Raw genomic sequence first — 19,561 nt, 5'->3', positions numbered from 1 at the left:
TCTCGCTGCTCAAAGGAGCAGTGATTGCAGAGCGTGTCAGCATACACCTAGACAAAGCTAAGAGCATTATGTGGCACCAGATTCTTACTATTCCCTTATTTTATTACACATTCAGGAATCAGAGAACAATTTACCATGACATTTATTTTTCACTTAGGTGTCAAAGTAGCCAGTAAGAGCACAACTGAAGGAGACTGCTTCCCAGCCAGAACAGTTGCTGAGAACAACTGCAGAAGTTGTTAAGTGCCATGTCTGTTACCTGAGTTACAGGCCTCCTCTGCCCATTTGCTCCTAAATGCTCTCTGTGAATTTATGCACTGCTGCATTAGCCTTATGGCAGACGTGCCGGCAAGAAGGGCCACAGTACACCCTCCTGACTCGCAGGCTCAGTCTGGCCTCTGGCCTTTGAGTGCCTGCTCTGGTGAGCTGGCCAAGCCCACAGAACCAGAGAAGACGTCTCTTTATGTGTAGAAGAGCCAGAAGTTAGACCAGCTTTGCTTTCCCTCCCCATGCACTGCTTCCCCCTGGACCTGCAGGGACTGCCTTTCCACCAGGAAGGCTGAGCCCAGTTCCACCTTTGGTCTGGTGTTCACCAGATCCTGCAGTAGGTTCATGCTGATAGGACTGAAGGGCAGGCTCCATGCTTGTGCCTCTCCCGAGCTAACCCGCAGGGGCTGTATGCTTGCAGGGTGACGATGACCTGATGACCGTTTGCATCGGCGAAATATTTCTGGAGTTTGTCAACATGCTGCCAGCCTTTCAGACCTACTGTCTTCAGCAGTCCTCCTCTGTGAATATGCTCAACGCACTGGAGAAGGAGAAAGAGTTGCTCAGGTGAGAAAAGGGCTGAGCGTATTCTTCCAGGCTTTGGGGACAGGAAGGCACCAGGCTGAGGGTGAAGCCTTCATCAGCTCAACTAGATCAAAGTTTTGGTGCTAATGTTCTTCAGTGATGAGCTGCTCTCTCCTGGGGTGGGCAGAGTAATTTACTCTCCAACGTATATTAACCCCTTGATATCTCCACTGGGGCAGCCAGCTGGTCCCCAGCCGTATACTGTGTTTTGTGGTACCAGTGTTTGCCCACTGACCACTGGGCTGAACTTTCACCAAATAACACCCAGCTGAGAACAGCTCTCAGCCCCTGCGCCAGAGCATGGTTTGGATTTCCACTGGGGAAAGCCACTGTGTGAAGCATGCCTGACTTGAGTTTGTTTCCCATTCCTAGCCCTGGCCTATTGGGCAATGTCAGGCGAGTCACTTCTCTCTTTCCACGGCAACAGCTTAAAATGATGATGGTACCAAATTCTTGTTTAGAGTGCTTTGTGATCTAATGATGAAAGGAGCTACAAATTAATGTAATCTGATAGAAGCTGATGTGTCTGCCTTGGGCCTACATCAGTGTGTACCAGAGAAAGATCACACCCTCGTTGTTTTACAGTGATTTAATGGAAGACTGCCAGGATGTTATGTGCTAGTGTCCCAGGCACCTCATCGCTGTTCTGCAGCTGAGCACAGCTGCAGAAATTGTTGTTAGTTTTTGAGAAGACAGAATTCACAAGGCTGTTAAAACCAGAGGGGGGGCTGCAGTGCCCAGCAGCTGTCAGCACCACACTGTTCATTTGCATCTAGGATTGCAGCATCTGCTGGCAGAACAGCCACCATTTCATTCCCTCTTTTTAAATCCCTGCAGAATATTCCTCAATGTCTCCCAGAATGACAACACAGCACTGCGGCGGATGAATTTGAGGTCCTTCCTGATGGCCCCTTTGCAAAGAGTCACCAAGTACCCACTGCTGCTCAGCAGAATCATCAAGGCCACCACCGAGTACCACCCAGATCATGGCAGCCTGCGGGAGGCCAAGAGCCGCATCGAGTCCCACCTGGAGCACATCAACATGAAAACCAAGCAGGAGGGGAACACGTGGACCCTCCGCTCCTTTCGCCAGGACAGCAAGAAGAAGAGGGAAGTCATCAACATCGAGATGAGAGAAACCGCCCTCAAAACTGTAGGTTGGCTGCGGGAAGAGACGCGATTTGTGATGGAGGGGTCTCTGCAGCTGGCCCAGCCCCCTGACGGCCAGTGGGTGAAGAAAGGTAGCAAGACCCTGAAGTTCCAGAACATGCAGGTCCTCCTCCTGGTGAACATGAAGCGCGTGTCGGAGTCCAGCCTGGAGTCAGCTGAGCCAGGGCCTGTGAAGGATGCCGTGCTGGTACTCATCAGGGACAAAAATAACGGGAAGTTCCATTTGCTCAGGGAGCCCTTGAGGCTGAGTAATTGCATTGTCTCTACTGATCCTGACTGTGACGACACTTTTGAACTCATTGAGATCAGACGGGAGGCGTTTGTGTTCCGGGACAGCGACCGGGCACGGACTCACCACTGGTTCAGGCAGATCAGGCGGTACTCGAGGGAGCTGGGCTCCTGGAAGAAGCGGCGCAATGCGCTGCCCAACATCATGATCAGCACCCCTCACACCAGGCCCTGAGCCCTGCACGGGCAGCACGCAGGGAGACTTGGCTTGACCAGTGCCACGTGCCAAGGACCATCAAGAGCCTCGGTGGCTTGAACTTGCTCTGCTCCGTGGACAACACAGGGAGGAGCCTGGCCCACAAAGACTCTTAGCAGCACTGGAAGCAAGCATTACAGCCTAATTCTGGTCTCCAGCCTCGGGACTCACAACCTGTTTGTGGCTGATGTACATACAGAGATGGGCTTCCCTTGAGGAGCAGATCTCGAGGAAAATACTGAGTTTAACTTGTTAATATTGCACTGCGGGAGAATGATGTATGATGCTTGCCATTGCATGGATTGTGTTGAAAGCCAGTCTTGACAACATGAGAGAGGTTTCCACCATTGACTGTATTTCATCAGCATTAGGTAAAGTCAGGGTCAAAATTAGGTGCGGTATTATGCAACAGGGGAGGAAAGTTGGAGAAAATGATCTTTTCCACTGCTACTCCTAAGGACTATATTTCATTATTCACCCCTGTATATTCAGTCAAAATACTTGCTTAAAAAGAAAGGTCTTGTGTCTTAATCCAAATCAAGTAGGTATCAATTTGCTCAGATTCAGCTGCATGCACACAGCAAAGAAAAAAAAAAAGCAGACAAGAATAAAAGGAGTTCTTGCTCTCTGACACGTACGCCTCAAATATGTGTAGAACCTGTGGAAGAGCAATACACTCCCACTGAAAGTCTGTTATTTAACTGGCTTAGGGACTGGAACATAATGCTGCATCTGAAATGTCTCAGAAGTGTATGTAAATATAGCTCTGCTACCACAAATAGTGAACTTAAAAGTTTGCGATTATTTAAATGATGTAATCTAGTGTATTTCAAAATCTGAAAGGAACAATTTACATTGTACTGTAGAGTAACATAAAAGGTTTTAGTAATTATGTTTCAATGACTTTAGGTGGGTATTTTTTTCAATGCTTGTGTTCTGGAGTAGATACTTGATTTAGTATGGGTGGCATTCAGGGGAACAATGTGCCTACGTCTGTTCTTTGCATCCCCTGAACAGAATTCAGGGGCTACTCCTAATGAGACTGGGAGAACGGTACAGGCCTGCTACCCTGATTGTCACTAGACAACAATAGACTGGCACAAAGTCCTGTGCTCTGGCCGCAGCCCTGCCTGGGCAGGTCAGTCCCCAGCCGTGAGAGCCGAAACTGCAGCCACAAAAGCGCTCCCCCATAAGGTCCAGCCTCACAGCTCCGCAGCAGGGAAATGACTCAAAGCTGAACAATGGTAAAGAGGCAAACAGGGTTTAACCTTTTCAGCCTGACATTACCACTGACCGCGGCCTTGCGATTACAAGATCAGCAAAATGTCACGCTGTGACTTACACAGCAAAGGCCAGATTACAGCCCTAGAGGCTAAATGAAGGGAGCCTGAATTTTGGTTGGTGGGTCTCGGAGGACAGCCTGTAAATGTTCTTTCAGCCCCCCAGGGTAAAGACAGAGCCAATCAGTATTATTCACTCCCAACAAAATATTTCTGTTACAGGCATGTATTTTACAGGAGGATTCACACAAGGAAGCTTAATTGTGCATCTCTCCAGAGATCAGTCGGCATCAGTGAGCGCACAAGCGAAGGCGGACAGAGGCTACCTTCATACCTTCACGCAGGTAGCCCTAGTCTTGTAAAGTCACCAGTGACCTAAGGCCTGAGCAGGCCTCCAGACCGTGCCCAGTGCTTTGTCCTCCTGCCACAGCTGCTGGGGCTTGTTCCACCACTCCAGGCACCGAGGCAGACACCAGCAGTGAGACGTGTACATACTGGCTGTATTTTCTCTTCATCTGCACTGTCTAGCATTTTTGTCCTTGAGGAAATGGGAGCTGTTGCATCATCGGAGGCTTTACAAACACGTACCCAAGGTGTGCGGGTGGCAGCACACAGCTGAGCGCTGTAGCGAGCGATAGCTGGCAAAACACTTGTTAGGGCAGCAGCCTGACTCCCTCAAGTGAGTCAGAATCCCCTCCAGCTACTTCTAGTCGTTAGACAATAAATTGTTTGTTCCCCCAAAATACACACTGAACAGCCAGTGACGAGCATGAGGCATTGCTTTTATAAGTTTGTTGCTTGTTTTTCAAATAGATGGATGCTTAAGCAGAGCAGCTGCTGGAAGAAGATTTCTCTGACTCTGTCATGACAGACCTGCATCTAACAGCCTTCAAGCCCCATTCACCTGACACGCAAAAAGCAACAGCTTGTAGCACCTTTGTTTTCTCTCTCAAGATCAAAACGGCACAGCTACCTTCTCTTCATAACCGCCAGTGGCAGTTTTGGTAAGGGAAGGCCTAAGTACAGTAAGCCTAATAGCTTAATTTATCCAAACAGCGAGTGGCTTTCACAGCCACAGAAAGCTGCTGCTTTCTGGAAAGTTTTCAATTACTTTCCAGCACAGTGTTTTTCTCCACACCAATTCATGCTCAAAACCAGCCGCGGACTGTTTGTACAGTCATATCTTTAAATCAAGATACCTTCAGTCACCCTGGCTGTTCAGAAAGGTTAGAGAACAATAAGTATATGTAAAAGGTCTGATATTTAGCATCAATCTTGTGTTTGGATGATTGTTCAGTTTGTCAGATTCAGGTTTTTTCTAGGTATCAGAGGAAACACCTGCCTGCCAGGCTCCTAGTAATCATGGTCTATTTCCTCTGAACCAGGCAAACTCTCCCCAAAAGAAGGTCCATAAATAATCGCCGGGTGTTGAGTTATGAGCAGAACGTGTATGTGGTATTGTAGCCCTGTCCTAAAAAACCTGAGGCCAGGGAACAGTACAAGCTCTTTGATCTGGCACAGCCTCCTACGGGAAGCGGCAGCCCGATTGTTGAACCTGTCAAACTAGACAGAGGTTGTGCTTCCAATGTTATTTATCTTTTATGCATCCGGTGTGTACTCAGCTGCTTGCCTGCCTTTAAATTACAGGTGTTGAAAGGGAGCACGAGCACAATCTCTGTGGCCCCGCGAGCGCTCGTGCTGCGGGGTGAGCCTGCACAGGAAGGGCGAGGAGTCTCAGCGCACTGACAAGGCAGAAGGTTTCCATAATCCCCAGGCACTTTTCTGAACTGGATGATCCCTCTCCTGGGAAGTTCCAGGTCTTTTGGTATCACATATACACATCTTACTTGGCAGCCCTGGAGATTAGTTGTGCTGTATTTTTCCACTTCTGATTAACAAATCTGACAAAATGCTATTATAACCCAGGGTACTCGGGAACAGGGTTGTCTGTAAGCCAAGAAAGCAATTATTTGTTCCAAACTGGCCATCCTACGGCTTTGTAATAATTTTATGCCTCTCCGAAGTCATGACTGACAATACTAAGATTACTTTTCAAGACTCCAGCCCACTGAACTTACCCTGCTAGTACAAGCAGGCCTCTCTGGAAGTAGCACGTTAGAGAGAAAAAAGAGGAAGTCAGCTTACTCCCTTGATTTGTCAGAACTCGTAAATGACCTTTAACAAGAATTTAGAATGAGTCTTGCTCGTCATTTACCAGGAAAACAGCAACAGGCAGTCTCTGTCATAGAGTCCACCTAGTTTTGAGCTCAGGGCAGACACACAAGAAGACACAACACTTGGATGCCCGTGTGAGATCAAGTCCCAAGGAAAGAAGGAATAGCTGCTTTAAGAGTCAGCAGCCTGGGTGGAAAAGCCTGAAAAAAAAATGGGGAGATGAAGAGCAAATACTTTAGAGGGCAGAGACTTCCGCTTTAGTGAACAGAGATCTTCTCTTTTATGGTGTTCTTGTACATTCTTGGTTGTCCTTAACAGAAGTGAGGACAGGGAAGGGGCACCAGCTGAAAGGGAGCACCAGCTTTGGTCTGGCAGCAAGAACCTATCATCGTAGCTGTCATTGGAGACCAAGAGGTTGACCTCAGCACATCCCAAATCCTGAAAAAAAGCTCTGAGATAATCTCAGATCTCCTGCCTCGGGGAACTTTAATCATTCAATGCATGTGAATCTGTTATGGAGCTAAAGTCTCAGGAAGGCAGATCTCCGACAGGAGATTCTGGTGAATCTTGAACTCTCTTGCTTGTCCCTGACACCCTCGAAGGGAAGATAATTCAAATCTTCTAGCACCACATCAAAGATATCCCTTCAGGGCTCATGGATCAAGCAGCTGTAGTAACTCTCTTTTCATATCAGCCATGTCTCCTCTTAGATGTATGCTGGGGAACCAGGTGAGATTAAGCTGGAATTAGGCTGACATTTTCTGACTTGAAATTGGAAAAACCTGGAACCAAAAGCAATGGAGGAGACTGTCCTCCTGATAGAGATCGGATAAATGTTCAAAGATCTCACTGTCACTATTGAGTGACCTTCTGTCACTACAGTGGAATATGACAGAGCAAAAAGCCTTACCAATCAGGCAGACAAAGGAACTGCCATATGTCTCGCAGAGGCTGCTGCAGAATATCAGTATGGCTAGAGACAGGTACAAGCAATTACAAAAAAAAAAAAAAAAAAAATCAAAGTTTTAACAATAACGCTGCACAGTCCAAAAACTCCAGGCAAGCCCCAAGGGCACTCATTAGAAAAAAAGCCATCTCTCTCAGGAAGCTGAAGGTGGTCCCCCAAGGGAAACCTTTCTACAACATGGATGGAAAAGTTGAGCGATAGGAACGTAGAGGGTCCTCTTCAACAGCGTGTGAAGAACCCTAACGAGGAATCGGAACACGGGCAGAGCATCCTCCAGCACGGGTCTCTGCCCAGGCTTGACTGGGAGCAGTTACACCGCTGCGAAAAGTTGAAAAGCTGGCATTAGGCTCTGGCTCCATTAGCAGGGATGAACGTAATGGTAATTTGCAACTCTCCAGGTCAAATCCTGCCCCAGTGTGATCTCCATCAGCACAGGCTTTTCATCCCTGAAAAATGATCTCAGCTGCAGGTGAGAAGACCCAGACTGCAAACAGCCCTCCCAGGGAGGGTGCCCCACGTAGGAGCAGGCGAAGGAACCCTTTGTTTCAGTGGCGGTGGAGCCCCAGGTGGTTGTGAACCCTTCCCTCCTAGCGCAGGAACCTCCCTTGCAGTGCTGTGGTCACGTCCTCTGGAGGACCCGCATCAAATGTCTCTCTGGGTGTTGTGGGGAGGGCTGGCAGATGAGAGTGGGAAGCCTGGAGGTCACAAGAAAGTCACAGAGCAGATCCCATGACTGATGCCTGGGGTAACCAAAACATGCGAAGAGCACAAGGCCTTTTAGCCCTGGACCGTTTCACAGGGGCTGAAATCTCAGACTTTTTCTTCCCTGTAGGCTTTCCGCAGTCCCTGTTGAAGCCTCCAACAGGTTGTGGTGGTCGTCAGACTTCACAGAAGCCTGCGAGAGCTGCATAGGGCCCCAGTGCTGACCCAGAGGTGGCCAGACAGCATTCCCTGCCAGGATGGGAGCCGGCAGGCTTCCTGGGAAGCAGCCAGCGCCCTTGCAGGGCTCAGGCTCTTACATTTTCCCCAGCAGGAGGAGGTCAGATGTTGGTACGCCCATAGTGTGAACGTGCAGATGAGCAAGCATTCAGACAAGGAGCGTATTCCCCCTTCTTTCAAGAAAGGGCTGGTTTTAGGACAGCCATTTTCCCTCGGGCAGGGCAGTCCTGTGGTGGCTAACCAGGGCAAGCCAGAAGTGCCGCAGTTTGAAGTGACAATAAACAAAGACGCAGAGAAACCTGCAAGGCGACACCCATCTTCAGGTAATTCATGCCTGACCCACAACATGCGTACAGGAGATACATACCATAAATGACTATTCCTTACAAAATGAAACGCTGGCTGCGTGACTCTCCACGACTTCAGCAGGCAGGAGGTTCTCTGAACAGCCCCTACACACATTCCAGTACAGTTGCACCACGGTATCCAGCAACAAACGGTACTTTAACGAGGGAAGATGGACTGCTGATGAGTAACGAGTCGATACCCACGCACAGACCCCAGGAGTCATCCACGTTCACTTTCTGCTCTTGTTAATTGCCTCGGTGTGCAATGACCTTACCGGCTGAAAAATATGAGTAGGGCTCTACAGCACAGAAGTCATCACTTTGCAGTGAAATGAAGGCAAATTATTTACCCAAAGCGAAAACCTTGGCAATGCTAACGGAACTGGAAGCAGTTAAATTACTGCAAGAAAATCAGACAATTTACCATGTAGCCTTACAGCTCAGTGAACACTTAAAGCTGGCACCACGGGGAGGGGAAGAAGCCTCCCTCCACACACTGGCACAGTGTGTGCGGGACAGCCTGGTGAGCTGGATTGGGAGCAAACACTGCTGAAAAATAAAGGTTGTTTTGGCTAGATCAGTTCCTTGATCCAGTTCACTGCACCAAGATGTGTGCTGGCACTAGAAAAGGGCAGTCTGGAGGTGATAACGTGTCCTTTAACAAGTGCCAGTTTGAAGAGGTTGCTGGTCTCGGGCTGCAGTTAGTCTGCTCCAGCAGAGAGCCCCGAGGTCTGCTCTCCATCCTGTGCCGTGGAGCTCTGTTCACCCCTATTTCCTAAAAGGTTTCAGGTCAGCACTTTCATTGATCTGCAGGGGCTGAACAGGCAGTGCTATAAATAAAGAGCAGTTAATCAACTATTTAAGTGCCCTTTTTTCTGAAATAAAGAAAACATGCAGAAATGATGTCAAGATGGGGAAAAAAAAAGAAACCAAACCAGTGAGTGAATACAGATACAATCCGAGAGAGCGCTCCCTGGGACACACTTCAGGCTGAAGAGGCTCCGAGAAGAGCTGTGCTGGCTGTTGAGTCAGCCTCTCCAGTGCTCCTGTGCTGACTCACCCCCTCCCAGCCGCCAGCGCACGCTGCGCAGTCCATTCAGTGCCAACAGGAGTTGTTTGTTCAGAGTTCAAGTGCATCTGATTCATCACGAGCCATCAAGCTGCTGCAGCCCTCGGAGCTCCGTCTCGCACTGCCGTTCTCCGCTGGCTGACCTGCTCCTGTTGCCCCCGGGAGAAGAGAGACCCCCCCCGACTCAAGTCCTTCTGGGTCTTCCCTTCTTCCCTCTGCTCCTGGCTCTGGGATAGAAACACGACTTACCTTTTAGGACCAGAGTAATGTGCAGATTCACCATCAAGGCCACGAGGTCTATAGGCTACCTCTAGCCACAAGAAGCAGGTCCCTGGCTTTCCCTGCTGCAGCCTAGGGAGAAAGTTTGCGGTTTTCTTTTTTTCTTTTCCCTTCCCCAGACCTGGCTTGGGAACGCACTACGCAGCCTGGCTCTTGCAAATGACGCTTTTCTAGAGGAAGATGCTAGGCTCTCCCAAAACCCAGGAACGGGAACAAACGAGGTGTTTGCTAAACACCCTCCAGGAACACAACACTGCAGTCTCTCTTTCTCAGGCACTTGCTCTTCACAGAGCCTTAGACAGAAGGATCCCACACCTTGCAGACTTTGTAAACCCTAAGAGACTTGCTTTTCCAGTTGTCCCTCCCACAGTATCCGCACCTGTGGTGCGGCGCTCTGGTATCTCCACCAGCTCTCGGAAACCACGTAAGATGCAAGAGCTGGCAGATCTGGGATCGACTGAAAAGCCGTGTTAGGCACATGGGATCCCACATCAGGAAGCAGACCTTTTGCCTGACCAAACGCAACCGGAGCAGCCGGGACACAAGCCAGCACAAAGCCTTAACAAACACCTGCCCTGCAACCCGAAACCTGCCCCGCCACGTGGCCTCACGTCCCAGCCCCACATGCCAGGAGTCCTCCAACCCAAGAGACATCGGACTGACGCTCAGGAAACCTTTCTCTAATTCCCCTGCTCCCACGGGTTTCCTGTGTGACCTTGGTCTGCACGGCTGTGTCTCGGAGCCTTAGGGTGTTATTTTGCGAGTAGAACCGGCTTAAGCTTCTTCCTTCCTCCCACCTCCACAGGGTTAAAGCGAGAAAGCAGCAAACGCTAGCATGGGGCAAGAAGAAAGAACTACTCTGAAAGCTGGTCTCATTGCCGTGGGGCTCAGGAAGTTACACCTCATCTTCTTCAGCTGTGAAAGGGGTATTACCATCTCCTACATTGTGTGACACAAGATACAAAGGACGAGGAGAAACATTAAAGATGATGAGATTCTCTGAAGATGAACCTTGCCACATCTTGGATTTGGTAATGATGAACTCCATACCTCTCCCGTTTTACTTGGTGAAACGGGTCAGAATTAAAAGTATAAAAAAAAAAAAAGCCTATGAAATCTGTTTGCAGCTTGACTGAAGCTCCACTTGCCAGCACGTAAGAGCGCGCCACTGACCAGCGTACAGCCAAAGTGAGGAATTGTGTTATTGTCCAAGGACAGCTGAAGGCTGAACCTAAATTCTGAGATTTCAGAGTAGGCGCCCAGGCAGGGAACCAAGTAACAACAGATAATCAGACAACAGCCAGAGTTACCAAATGACCAAAATCAAAGAACAGCTTTTATTGGCCAAAATAACCAAGAAACCATTTCTTCCAATAAACAAAAACTGAAACAGTGGGAAGTCTTTCCTAACAAAATGAAACACTAACAAACCCCACAGAAACTTAACTGCTTGCGTTCATCCTCTGGAAATACTCCTCCTCCTAAGTAAATTTGTTTTTCTCTTTAACCCTACTGCACTACCAGAAGTAGGAGAAGAATGGCGAAACTCAGAGTCCTTTAGGACAAGAGAACACACACCCTGGGAGGTGTGAGTCTCTCCATTTACACAAATGAAAGAGGCTGTTGGTGTTTGCAAACATCTCACATGCAAATTATGTGAAACTAGTAATTTCCCCTTTTCTGAAGATACAAACATTTTACTACATGAACTATAGTTTTGGTGTGGGTTTTTTCTTTAATCCCAGGACACAGGTACAGCTGTGGCCTACATAGGTTGTTAAAACTCAGACGCTACCTGCAGTTTATCAGTTAACGCTTCTCTATTTGGAAACCTTGGTAGTTAAAAAAAAAATAAAAATTGGTTACACCGAGTTCTCAAGGCAAATGATCATATTAAAACTCAACATTTACTCATGTCAGTAAAACAAATACCAGCCAGTGAAAGCAGATGTTTGAGAAAACCTTGCTCTCCCTGGTAACAGAAATCTTGGAGGAAAGGAAAAAACAAAAGAGAGAGAGAAAAAGCGCGCGATGTGCCCGGGTGCAACACTCCAGTTCCAATGGAGACATTCTCAGGAATATTTTCACTAATTTCTCAGCGAAGGGGGATACATTAACAGAAGCCATTTAAAAAGATCTGTTATGCAAAAAACAGTTATGCAAATCTGTTCAACCTACTGGCATAGGTGAAAATTGAAGAAACAAAAAGGCAAAAAAAAAAAAGTGTCTTAAAAAAATGTATAGATATTTACACACTGTGTTTTTTAAAACATCACATGGACCTGCACTGAGCTGCGTGCTGTGCACACGTCCCGAAAGGGGTGTGCGCAGGGGCAGCTGAAGCACATCACTGCCGGAGCAGTGAAGCAACACTAGAGAACTAACGAGAATTTGAGCTCATGGGAGTTAGCGACTACTATTGCTGCTGTGCGCAGAACGGCACCCCGCGTCCTGACAGAGGAATTCCACTGGAACCAGAGAGCCTCCTGCCCTAATCTAGACGTGATTTTACAAAACATTTTGAGATCTAACACCCGTACTACACCTTTTGTAAGAAAATAGAGAGCAGCTTTCAGCTGCAGTTCTTCTAAACTACTGTAGGAAGGCTTCGCTAGCATGCTTCCTAAATTGGCAACCATCTGAGGTAATCAATGATGCTGTTAAACCGAGCATCCTTCATTTCTCTCCACCCACACCAACTGTTGCTTCCTTATTGAGTCCTCTGATTGACAAGTCGTAAACCACTTCCTCAATTTTCTTGACATCGTATTTCAGGCCATCGTAACGTTTCCTCAGGGAGTCGTTCTTCAGGTTGAGGAGACGGAAGCCAGAATCCAGCTCATTGATAAAAGTTGAGATGCGGAGAGGGCGAGAATAGTCACCGGCCGTGACGCTGTTGACTGCCAGCCTGGCCTACGGGAGGAAGGCCCACAGGAGAACATCAGCGGAGGAACCCACCCAAATCACGTCGCTATTCCCGTCAGTTCCTTTACCAAAGGAAGCAGTTTTGTTCCAGGCAGTCAGGTTACTTATACTCAGATCTACCTTTTTGTTGACCATAATCCTGGATTTTCAATCTAGTGACTAGTTTAAATCTTAAAATATCAGTGAGGATCACCTCTGGCATACAGAGAGGCAGTTTGCTAGAAGTTCAGATCAAGGCGTTATGTATCATAACTTCCAGGAACAACTTGGGAAAGTTAGAAAACTAGTCAGTTTCAATCCAAATGTATGCATGAATATCTTCCTTACCAGCTCACTGGCGAGAGTTAATACACCAGAAAGATAGTCTTCAATGTCCAGGTGAAAGCCCCGCTCTCGATCAGCTTCAACTAAGATGAAAAAGAGAGTGGTAATCAGGTGGTACTGAACGCGAGCAAAACCAGCGAGTTGAAATTGCATTTGTTTACTGGAGCTAATTTGAAATATCAAATTTATGAAATATTATTACAAAATAAAAGTCAGCCTTTTCCTGTATGTGATGTAATTACTGCCTCTTCTCAGCATTTTGATTTAGCATCTCGTACATCCTCAACCGGACGTGCAACAGCTTATAACTGATCCAGCAGAATAACTGAATTTACATCAATATACAAGAGAGGGGTCTGTAGGCATTTTTTAGAAAAACATTTTCCCTTTTCTTTTTTTCCCCAAATGCTTTGCTCTGGGAGGACACAATTCTCTTACAGCATCAGAATTTAATCTGTTTTCCACACTTTTTAAACACCAAAAGCAAAAAAAGTGAGAAAAATAAACTCTCATCTTTATATTATTCTTTTGGTAGATTTACGCAACTTGAATGAATAATCTTCATTGATGAGGAACTTGTTAATGAATAAATACTTTTGTTTACATTAGGTTTGCTGATTTCCACCTTCTAAAAGAATTTGTTGTTTAGATAATGAAATCAAATACCAGATAAATTTTGGAACCTGTTTCCTGGGAAGAAATGAAGTTCTGCTGTTTCCCTGTAAGCTACAAATCTAAAAATGTCACCAGCGTTTTCTCCTCAGTTACAACATTAACTTACTCCCAAGTATTTCTGCAACAGCTTCTCGGGTCACTAATGTTTCTGACTCCAAGTAGACTAAAAACGCTGCCAGAAACACCAACCGCTGAAGTACAAACCTCCAGTGCTCATGAAATCTGTTGAAGAAAACACCAAGTCAAGGCATAAATAAGTAACACCTATTGCTGGAGAGACAGACAACAAGCATACATTATGTATACTTTATGTTTTCCACCTTTACACATAGCACTTTGCAATATTTTTGGCTTATCAAAATGACACCAGCTTAAAGTCATCTCCTTGGTACTCCAGAACTTCACCCCCGGATACGACACTGGATGCTAGCACTTGCTCGCGCCTCTCACACACCTACTCAGCTCACAGAGTTTTTCAGGTTGTTGTGCCCACGAGACAACCAGGGCTTTCCCTCCCATCTTCCCTCAGCAGATCTGAGCTGACAAGATTCCTGTTCTTTGAAATGCTCTTGCTAGACACTGTCCCCTTCTGGCAGCAAACAAAACACAAAGGTGACAACTTCATTTAGCATCTGCGGTGTCCAACAGCCATTTCATGAGAGATTTAGAGCTCTGTTTTCAGAAATGCCCCACACCTAACTTAACTGAAATTAATGGAGCAGCAAATGCTCTGCTCCCAGAAACAAGGGCAGCTCCAATAGAACATCAATTTCTTAAACCTTCCTTTTTGTTTTCTAAGAAAGCTTCTAGAAAAAGAATTTAATACTGGGTATTTTTAGTGAAAAGTGATAAATAGAGTGTTTGAGTAAAAGCATTTTTTATCTGTGCTGATAAAAACCTCACACTTCTCTACCATGATTTACTTTTCAAACAGAAAGAAGCGTTGAGCCATAAACCTTTAAATCATTCTTCCAAAATAATGATGCCAAACATGCCCAGAGAATTCCCATATCCATGTCTGGCTGCATGTGATCCTGCACACCTGTAATACTGATCAGCAGGGAACTTGGTCTTCAGAGATTCCAGCTGTGTTCTCACTGTACCAAAGTGTTCTCGAGCCTTCTGACATTTCTTTGGTACTGAAAAACAAACAGCACAGCATTCAGTACTTGACAGAGAACAGGGTTTTGTAAACAGAGTTTTCTAACGTAGACAGCACTATGTATGCTCCTTTCTTGTCCCAGATAGTCTGCTGACATTCGAACCAATCTGAGAAATATTCATTGTCGCACCATGAGTCACACAGGTAGATGAGAAATACTCCTGAGTTTTGGGCTGTCTAATCTGCTCTAGTCCTTAGTTTTGAACTTGAGACAAGAAGCCCCGGTGTTATTTAAGAATCACTGCTAATCATGACTAATAACTGCTGCTATAAAACTTATGTCATGGACGAAGAACCCATTCTGTAATGGGCACTGACAGAAGAAAACACTGGAAAGGTCACACAGCCTACAGACCAAGAGGCAGCGGGGGATACAAACGGACAGAGGCAGGAATGGCAGAACACCGAGTCGATGTGGTGCCTGCCCGTGGACTGAACCAACGAGCGGCAATTTTGTTCGAGGGTCTATTAAATACAGAAGAGCTGAGACGACAGCAACAGATACTGGGGGGCGAGGGAGGGAGCCAGCAAGAGCAGTGACACGGTTACAGCCCTGTGCTACAAGCCCACCCAAGCAGCAGCGCTCTGGAGTGGCAGGGCTACGGGCGGCACCGCAGAAGGAAGGACGCAGCAGAAATCAGGCGTGAGCTGATAGCAGGACTGTTTGAGTTTTACCTGCGTGGATGGAGCAAGAGAAAGGGGTGGCCAGCTGGGCTGCACAGGCGTTACACAAAAAGAAACAAAATGTTCAGGAGAGCGCCCTAATGCAGCAGGTTAGAAGAAAAAGCAACAACCAGACCACAAGCAACAGAACAGCACTGCGCACAGCAGCTGGCCCCAAAGAAAGCACACACACCAAGCAGCACCGCCAAACGACTCGTACAGCCAAAGGAAAAGCAACTTTTCTTTCTCCATTTTAAAATCTTATGATTTTTTTTTTTCTTATTGATCAGAGTTAGGCTAGATGAGGTGCAACATCCCTTCAGGAAACTGCATTTCCTGCTTTAAACAATGTATTTGAAGAAACTGGGTTTCAGCCTGTCCAATGCACGTTGTACCTCTGCAGAGAAATGGTCTCGTTTCTGTACCACCCAGTGCCACCTCCCGTCTACTGACAGGAGTTACAGCCACACTGCACCCGCAGTACCAGGGCCCCACAGAAATAATCAAACCAGTACTTCTTAACTGCAGCCCGCTCAGAAATCCTGGTCACGACCCAAGGAAGGCAGAAGATCAGCCCGACAGGCTCTCCTGCATCTTGATGTATAGAAGCTAGGATTATTTAAACAAGATCCATAGAAGCCAAATCTGAAAGCTGTGATGAATTATTTTTATCAAACAAGCCCTACTAGGAGTCACTTAAGTGTGTTTAAAAACTTTCCATTAATAAAACATCAATTCAATGTAAAAAAAAAAAAAAAAAAAAAAAAAAAGGAGCATTTAAAAGCTTCAGGAAGCAGAAGTTGAAAGTGCTCCGTGTGGCAGCCAGAATGAAGGAAACGTGTGCAGCTCACTGACAGCTGCCCTTTGAACACTCTCCTCGAGCTATGGTCTCTGCCTCCGTCGTGGAAGCCGTCACGTGGCAGCTGGGGACAGAGTAAGGCACAAATTTGCATTTTGGCTTCTGCCAAAGGAACCTGGGACAAAAATACATGATCTTTACAGTAAAGTTTCAGTCAACAGCACCCAATGATGCACACGTAACCTCCCAACTTCAAACTATACTCGTGCATCCTTGGATATCCCCACTGATGTTTTGCTAAACTTGACACGACGTGTTTCACGAGCAAAGACATAATAAGTCAACTTTCAGCCTCCAAAGACCCTACCTAACAGCAGACTCATGTCAGCTAACAGCAGGCTGCAGCACACGCTGCCCCAAACAGCTTTCCAAGCAGTTCTCAAACTCCATTTTGGACAGGGAGCAGAGGAAGCTGAGAGAGAGATCCTCTGACCCTATTCCGACAGCTGCCGGCCTGAGGCTCTGCTGGTTTTCCTTCCCATCCCCACAGCTGAATAAAGGCTACGACTGAAAGCACTTGTCCCACAGCTAAACACAGTCTCATGCTTGGCGCAGGGAGAGACCACAGAGAAGCCGGCTCTGTGAAACAGCTGTTGTCTGTGGGTAGGGGGCTGCCCCACACGGAAAGAGGTTAGATGAAAAACTCAATGAAAACAGGTTTAGCCAAGAGGTATTTTAAGTCCCCGGAAAACAGAGGAAAGGCATTGTGCAAGATAACGTTTTAAATACCACCGGCTAGCACAGGGAACTGCCCTCCATCGAACTTCCAACTATCCGGTAGTTCTACTAACAGAGCTCGTGCCACCCCTTACCTTTCTCTTTGGTAGGATGGATTGCTCGGATGGTGCAAACCCTTTAACTGTTTTCACTGGCTTTCTGTTGTCTCCTTGAGTTTTTATCCCTCTACCTCAATTGCTGATGCAAGAATAATTACAAAGGATCAACCAGCAGGATGCCTTCTGCTGGTTGCGGGAGAAAGAAAGTCGTCTCCCGCTGATGCTGGCACAAGGGAGGGGGCACAACAAGCAACACAGCCTCTGTTGGCAGCAGCAGCACCAGCTTAAACCATCCACAGCAATACAGCTGCAGTCACTAATCACTGTCACCTGTGAACTTGTAGTAATTAATAGTATTTTTGCTTTTTTATTAATTAGTTATTAGTTTATATAGTTTATCATTTAATATTTTATAGTTCAACATAGTTTATTAATAAAGTTAATAGTTTTTCTTACAGGTTGGAATAAATAAATACAAGGCTAAAAAAATCTTGATGCTACAAAGTCCAGCCAGAACTTCGTTGCAATGAATAATCCTCTCTTTCATAGTTAAAAAAGTCATCATTTATCCCTTTTTCATCTACTCGGGAAGAATCATTCCCATTTCTTAGCAAAAATGTGGTCCTGATTCAACACAGGAGATGCTGTAGTAAGCCAAACAGCCTTTTAAGAGCACTACACTGCAGAACTACAGCCATTATCAAATAGAAGTGTAGTCTAAATATGCGACAGCTGACAAGTGCTCTTTATCCCCCTAACAATCCTTCTGTTAACTGGCATTATATCATTCTGCTGTAAACCTTTATTAATCTAAACCTTTATTGAGTTTCTTTATTACATTGTAATTGATGACAAACTGACAGGTCTATTATCATGAGTTAACTCCTAACCTATTAAGCATGTATTCATTATCTTTGGTATTACAAGAATTATAAGATGAGCTCTCCCCCCCCCCCCCCCTTTTCTTTAACTATTCCAAATCTCTTCTCAGACTCTGCAAGTTCCAGGACCAGCTCTCTCCCAGAATTAAAAATCAAGTGAAAATACACTGAGCCAGGCACTGGTCTCTACTATTAAATGCTGGAAAGCAACCCCTGAAGTGGATACCCATGCAAAACTGTCACAACGAGTTTCCAGGAAAATCAGAATGGTTGCTTCCTCTCAGGAGATATTCATTGACTTGAAAAAATAGCTTTTAAGTCACATATTTAAGGGAAAAAACTGTTTCTTCCAGTAGTTTCATCAGTAAGTCTAAAAGTGGGGATGGGGGAGCAGAAAGAGCACATTGGGTGTCTAAGGTCTGTGGTAGCATTCTCATGCCCTGCAGGAAGCAGGTTGGCTCAGAAACATTACATCAAACACTTTAAACGAATTTGGATTGAAAGCAAGGAACCAGGCTGACTACAACCCAAACCTCAAAAACAGCAGCACAATTCCAGTTGTCACTCAAATGTACATCAAGGACTGCTTCTGCTCTATCAGCCTTTGCAAATTCCCTTCATATTTTGGACTATTAAGCAGATTTTATATACACACACATAGTCAGTTTCATATAAACCAAACCAAAGCCCCTGCTTCCCACACCACCCTGAGCACCCCTCAGAGCACTGCAGCCTTTTGGGGGGCAGGGAGAAGAGGTGAGGAAGAAGATACAGATACAAAGGTCCAACAGGTCACGTTAGAATTAGCGGAATATAAAAATCTACGTGCGTGTCACTTAGTGGGAAACCTACGAGCCAATTTAACAACCCAGAAAACGAGCAGCTGTAAAAAGAACGCGCTCTTCTGCACTGAGACAGCGAGACACCGAGCTGGGGAGGGGAGAGGGAGGAGGGGAGAGCCCAGCGCCTCCGGAGGATGAGCGGCACCTTTTCTACTCCTCTGGCTGGAAGCCTCCCAGCTGCCCCCCCGCCGCCAGCAGCCCCTGAGAAGCCCACGCAGGGCACCCCCGGAGCGCCCGCCTGTGACACCTGGAGCAGGGCCGCCCGTGGCCGAGGGGTACCCCGGGGGCACCCCCCTTCCCTTCCCCCCAAGGGCTCTTCCCCGCTCGCCCGGGGAAGGCGGAGCGCGGCGCCACCGCCGGCTGCGGGCGGCTCTGCGGCACTCACTGTCCTGGAAGCCGGCTCCCTGGTGCACGCCCTGCAGCAGCGTGAGGATCTCCCGGGCCGTCTGCTCCAGCGCCTGCACCACCTTCCGGATCTCCTGCGGACACAGGCCGCCGTCAGGCCAGGCCAGGCCAGGCCAGGCCCCCGCCCGCCCCCGGCCCCGCGCCCACCTCACGGATGTCCTGGTCGGCGGTGAGGACGCCCTGCAGCGCGATGAACATGTCGCTCACCGACATGGTGCCCGCCGCCACCTCCCGCCTCTGGGGCCTCCCGCGCCCACGGGGGGCCTTCCGTGCCGCCGGCGCGGCGGCTGCCCCGCGTACTGCCTGAGCGGCCGGGGGCGCCAGGAGATGGCGGAGCGGGCAGGTGCCCGCGGGGAGCTGCTCGCCCGGGGCGGGGGGGGGGGGAGGGAGGGTGTCCGTGTGGCGGGGCCGCGCTCCCGGTGCGGCGGGGCCGGGCCCAGGGAGGCGCCGCCACCGCCCCGCCCGGCAGCGCCGGGCCCCGTTGCTA

At 47.6% G+C, this 19,561-nt stretch overlaps 2 protein-coding genes across 4 annotated transcripts in view; one reads left to right on the top strand and one right to left on the bottom strand.

Moving 5' to 3' along the window:
- The window catches only part of LOC104020332 (uncharacterized), a 56,682-nt gene extending 44,850 nt beyond the window's left edge, over positions 1-11,832 (top strand). For all 3 annotated transcript variants that reach the window (XM_087730672.1, XM_087730670.1, XM_087730671.1), the window contains exons 6-7: positions 689-834; positions 1,690-11,832. In XM_087730672.1, the coding sequence (XP_087586798.1) occupies positions 689-834; positions 1,690-2,485 (942 nt within the window). In that variant the 3' untranslated portion in view covers positions 2,486-11,832. The remainder of the gene's footprint in view (positions 1-688; positions 835-1,689) is intronic.
- TSN (translin) lies at positions 10,869-19,503 on the bottom strand. Its single transcript, XM_087730674.1, has 6 exons — positions 19,222-19,503; positions 19,055-19,148; positions 14,529-14,625; positions 13,593-13,708; positions 12,815-12,894; positions 10,869-12,475 (listed from the first exon to the last, which is right to left on the bottom strand). Exons 1-6 carry the CDS (start codon positions 19,285-19,287, stop codon positions 12,239-12,241), a joined length of 690 nt encoding a protein of 229 aa, XP_087586800.1. The 5' UTR covers positions 19,288-19,503; the 3' UTR covers positions 10,869-12,238.
- Positions 19,504-19,561: the final 58 nt, after the last annotated feature.

This window comes from Nipponia nippon, unplaced genomic scaffold (genome assembly GCF_047370975.1).
Source record: "Nipponia nippon isolate SJK-2023a ecotype South Korea unplaced genomic scaffold, ASM4737097v1 scaffold_5, whole genome shotgun sequence".
In the NCBI taxonomy this organism is placed as follows: domain Eukaryota; kingdom Metazoa; phylum Chordata; class Aves; order Pelecaniformes; family Threskiornithidae; genus Nipponia; species Nipponia nippon.
Note: the sequence above shows the minus strand (reverse complement) of the source record. Positions and strands in the feature narration are given on the sequence as shown.

Coding starts and splice junctions, on each gene's coding strand:
- TSN (XM_087730674.1), bottom strand. CDS start 19,287: ATGTCGGTGAGCGACATGTTCATCGCGCTGCAGGGCGTCCTCACCGCC. Junction 13,709..14,528: donor CCTGCTGATCAGTATTACAG/GTGTGCAGGATC, acceptor TTTCTTCAACAG/ATTTCATGAGCACTGGAGGT. Junction 12,476..12,814: donor TAACTCTCGCCAGTGAGCTG/GTAAGGAAGATA, acceptor TTCCTCCCGTAG/GCCAGGCTGGCAGTCAACAG.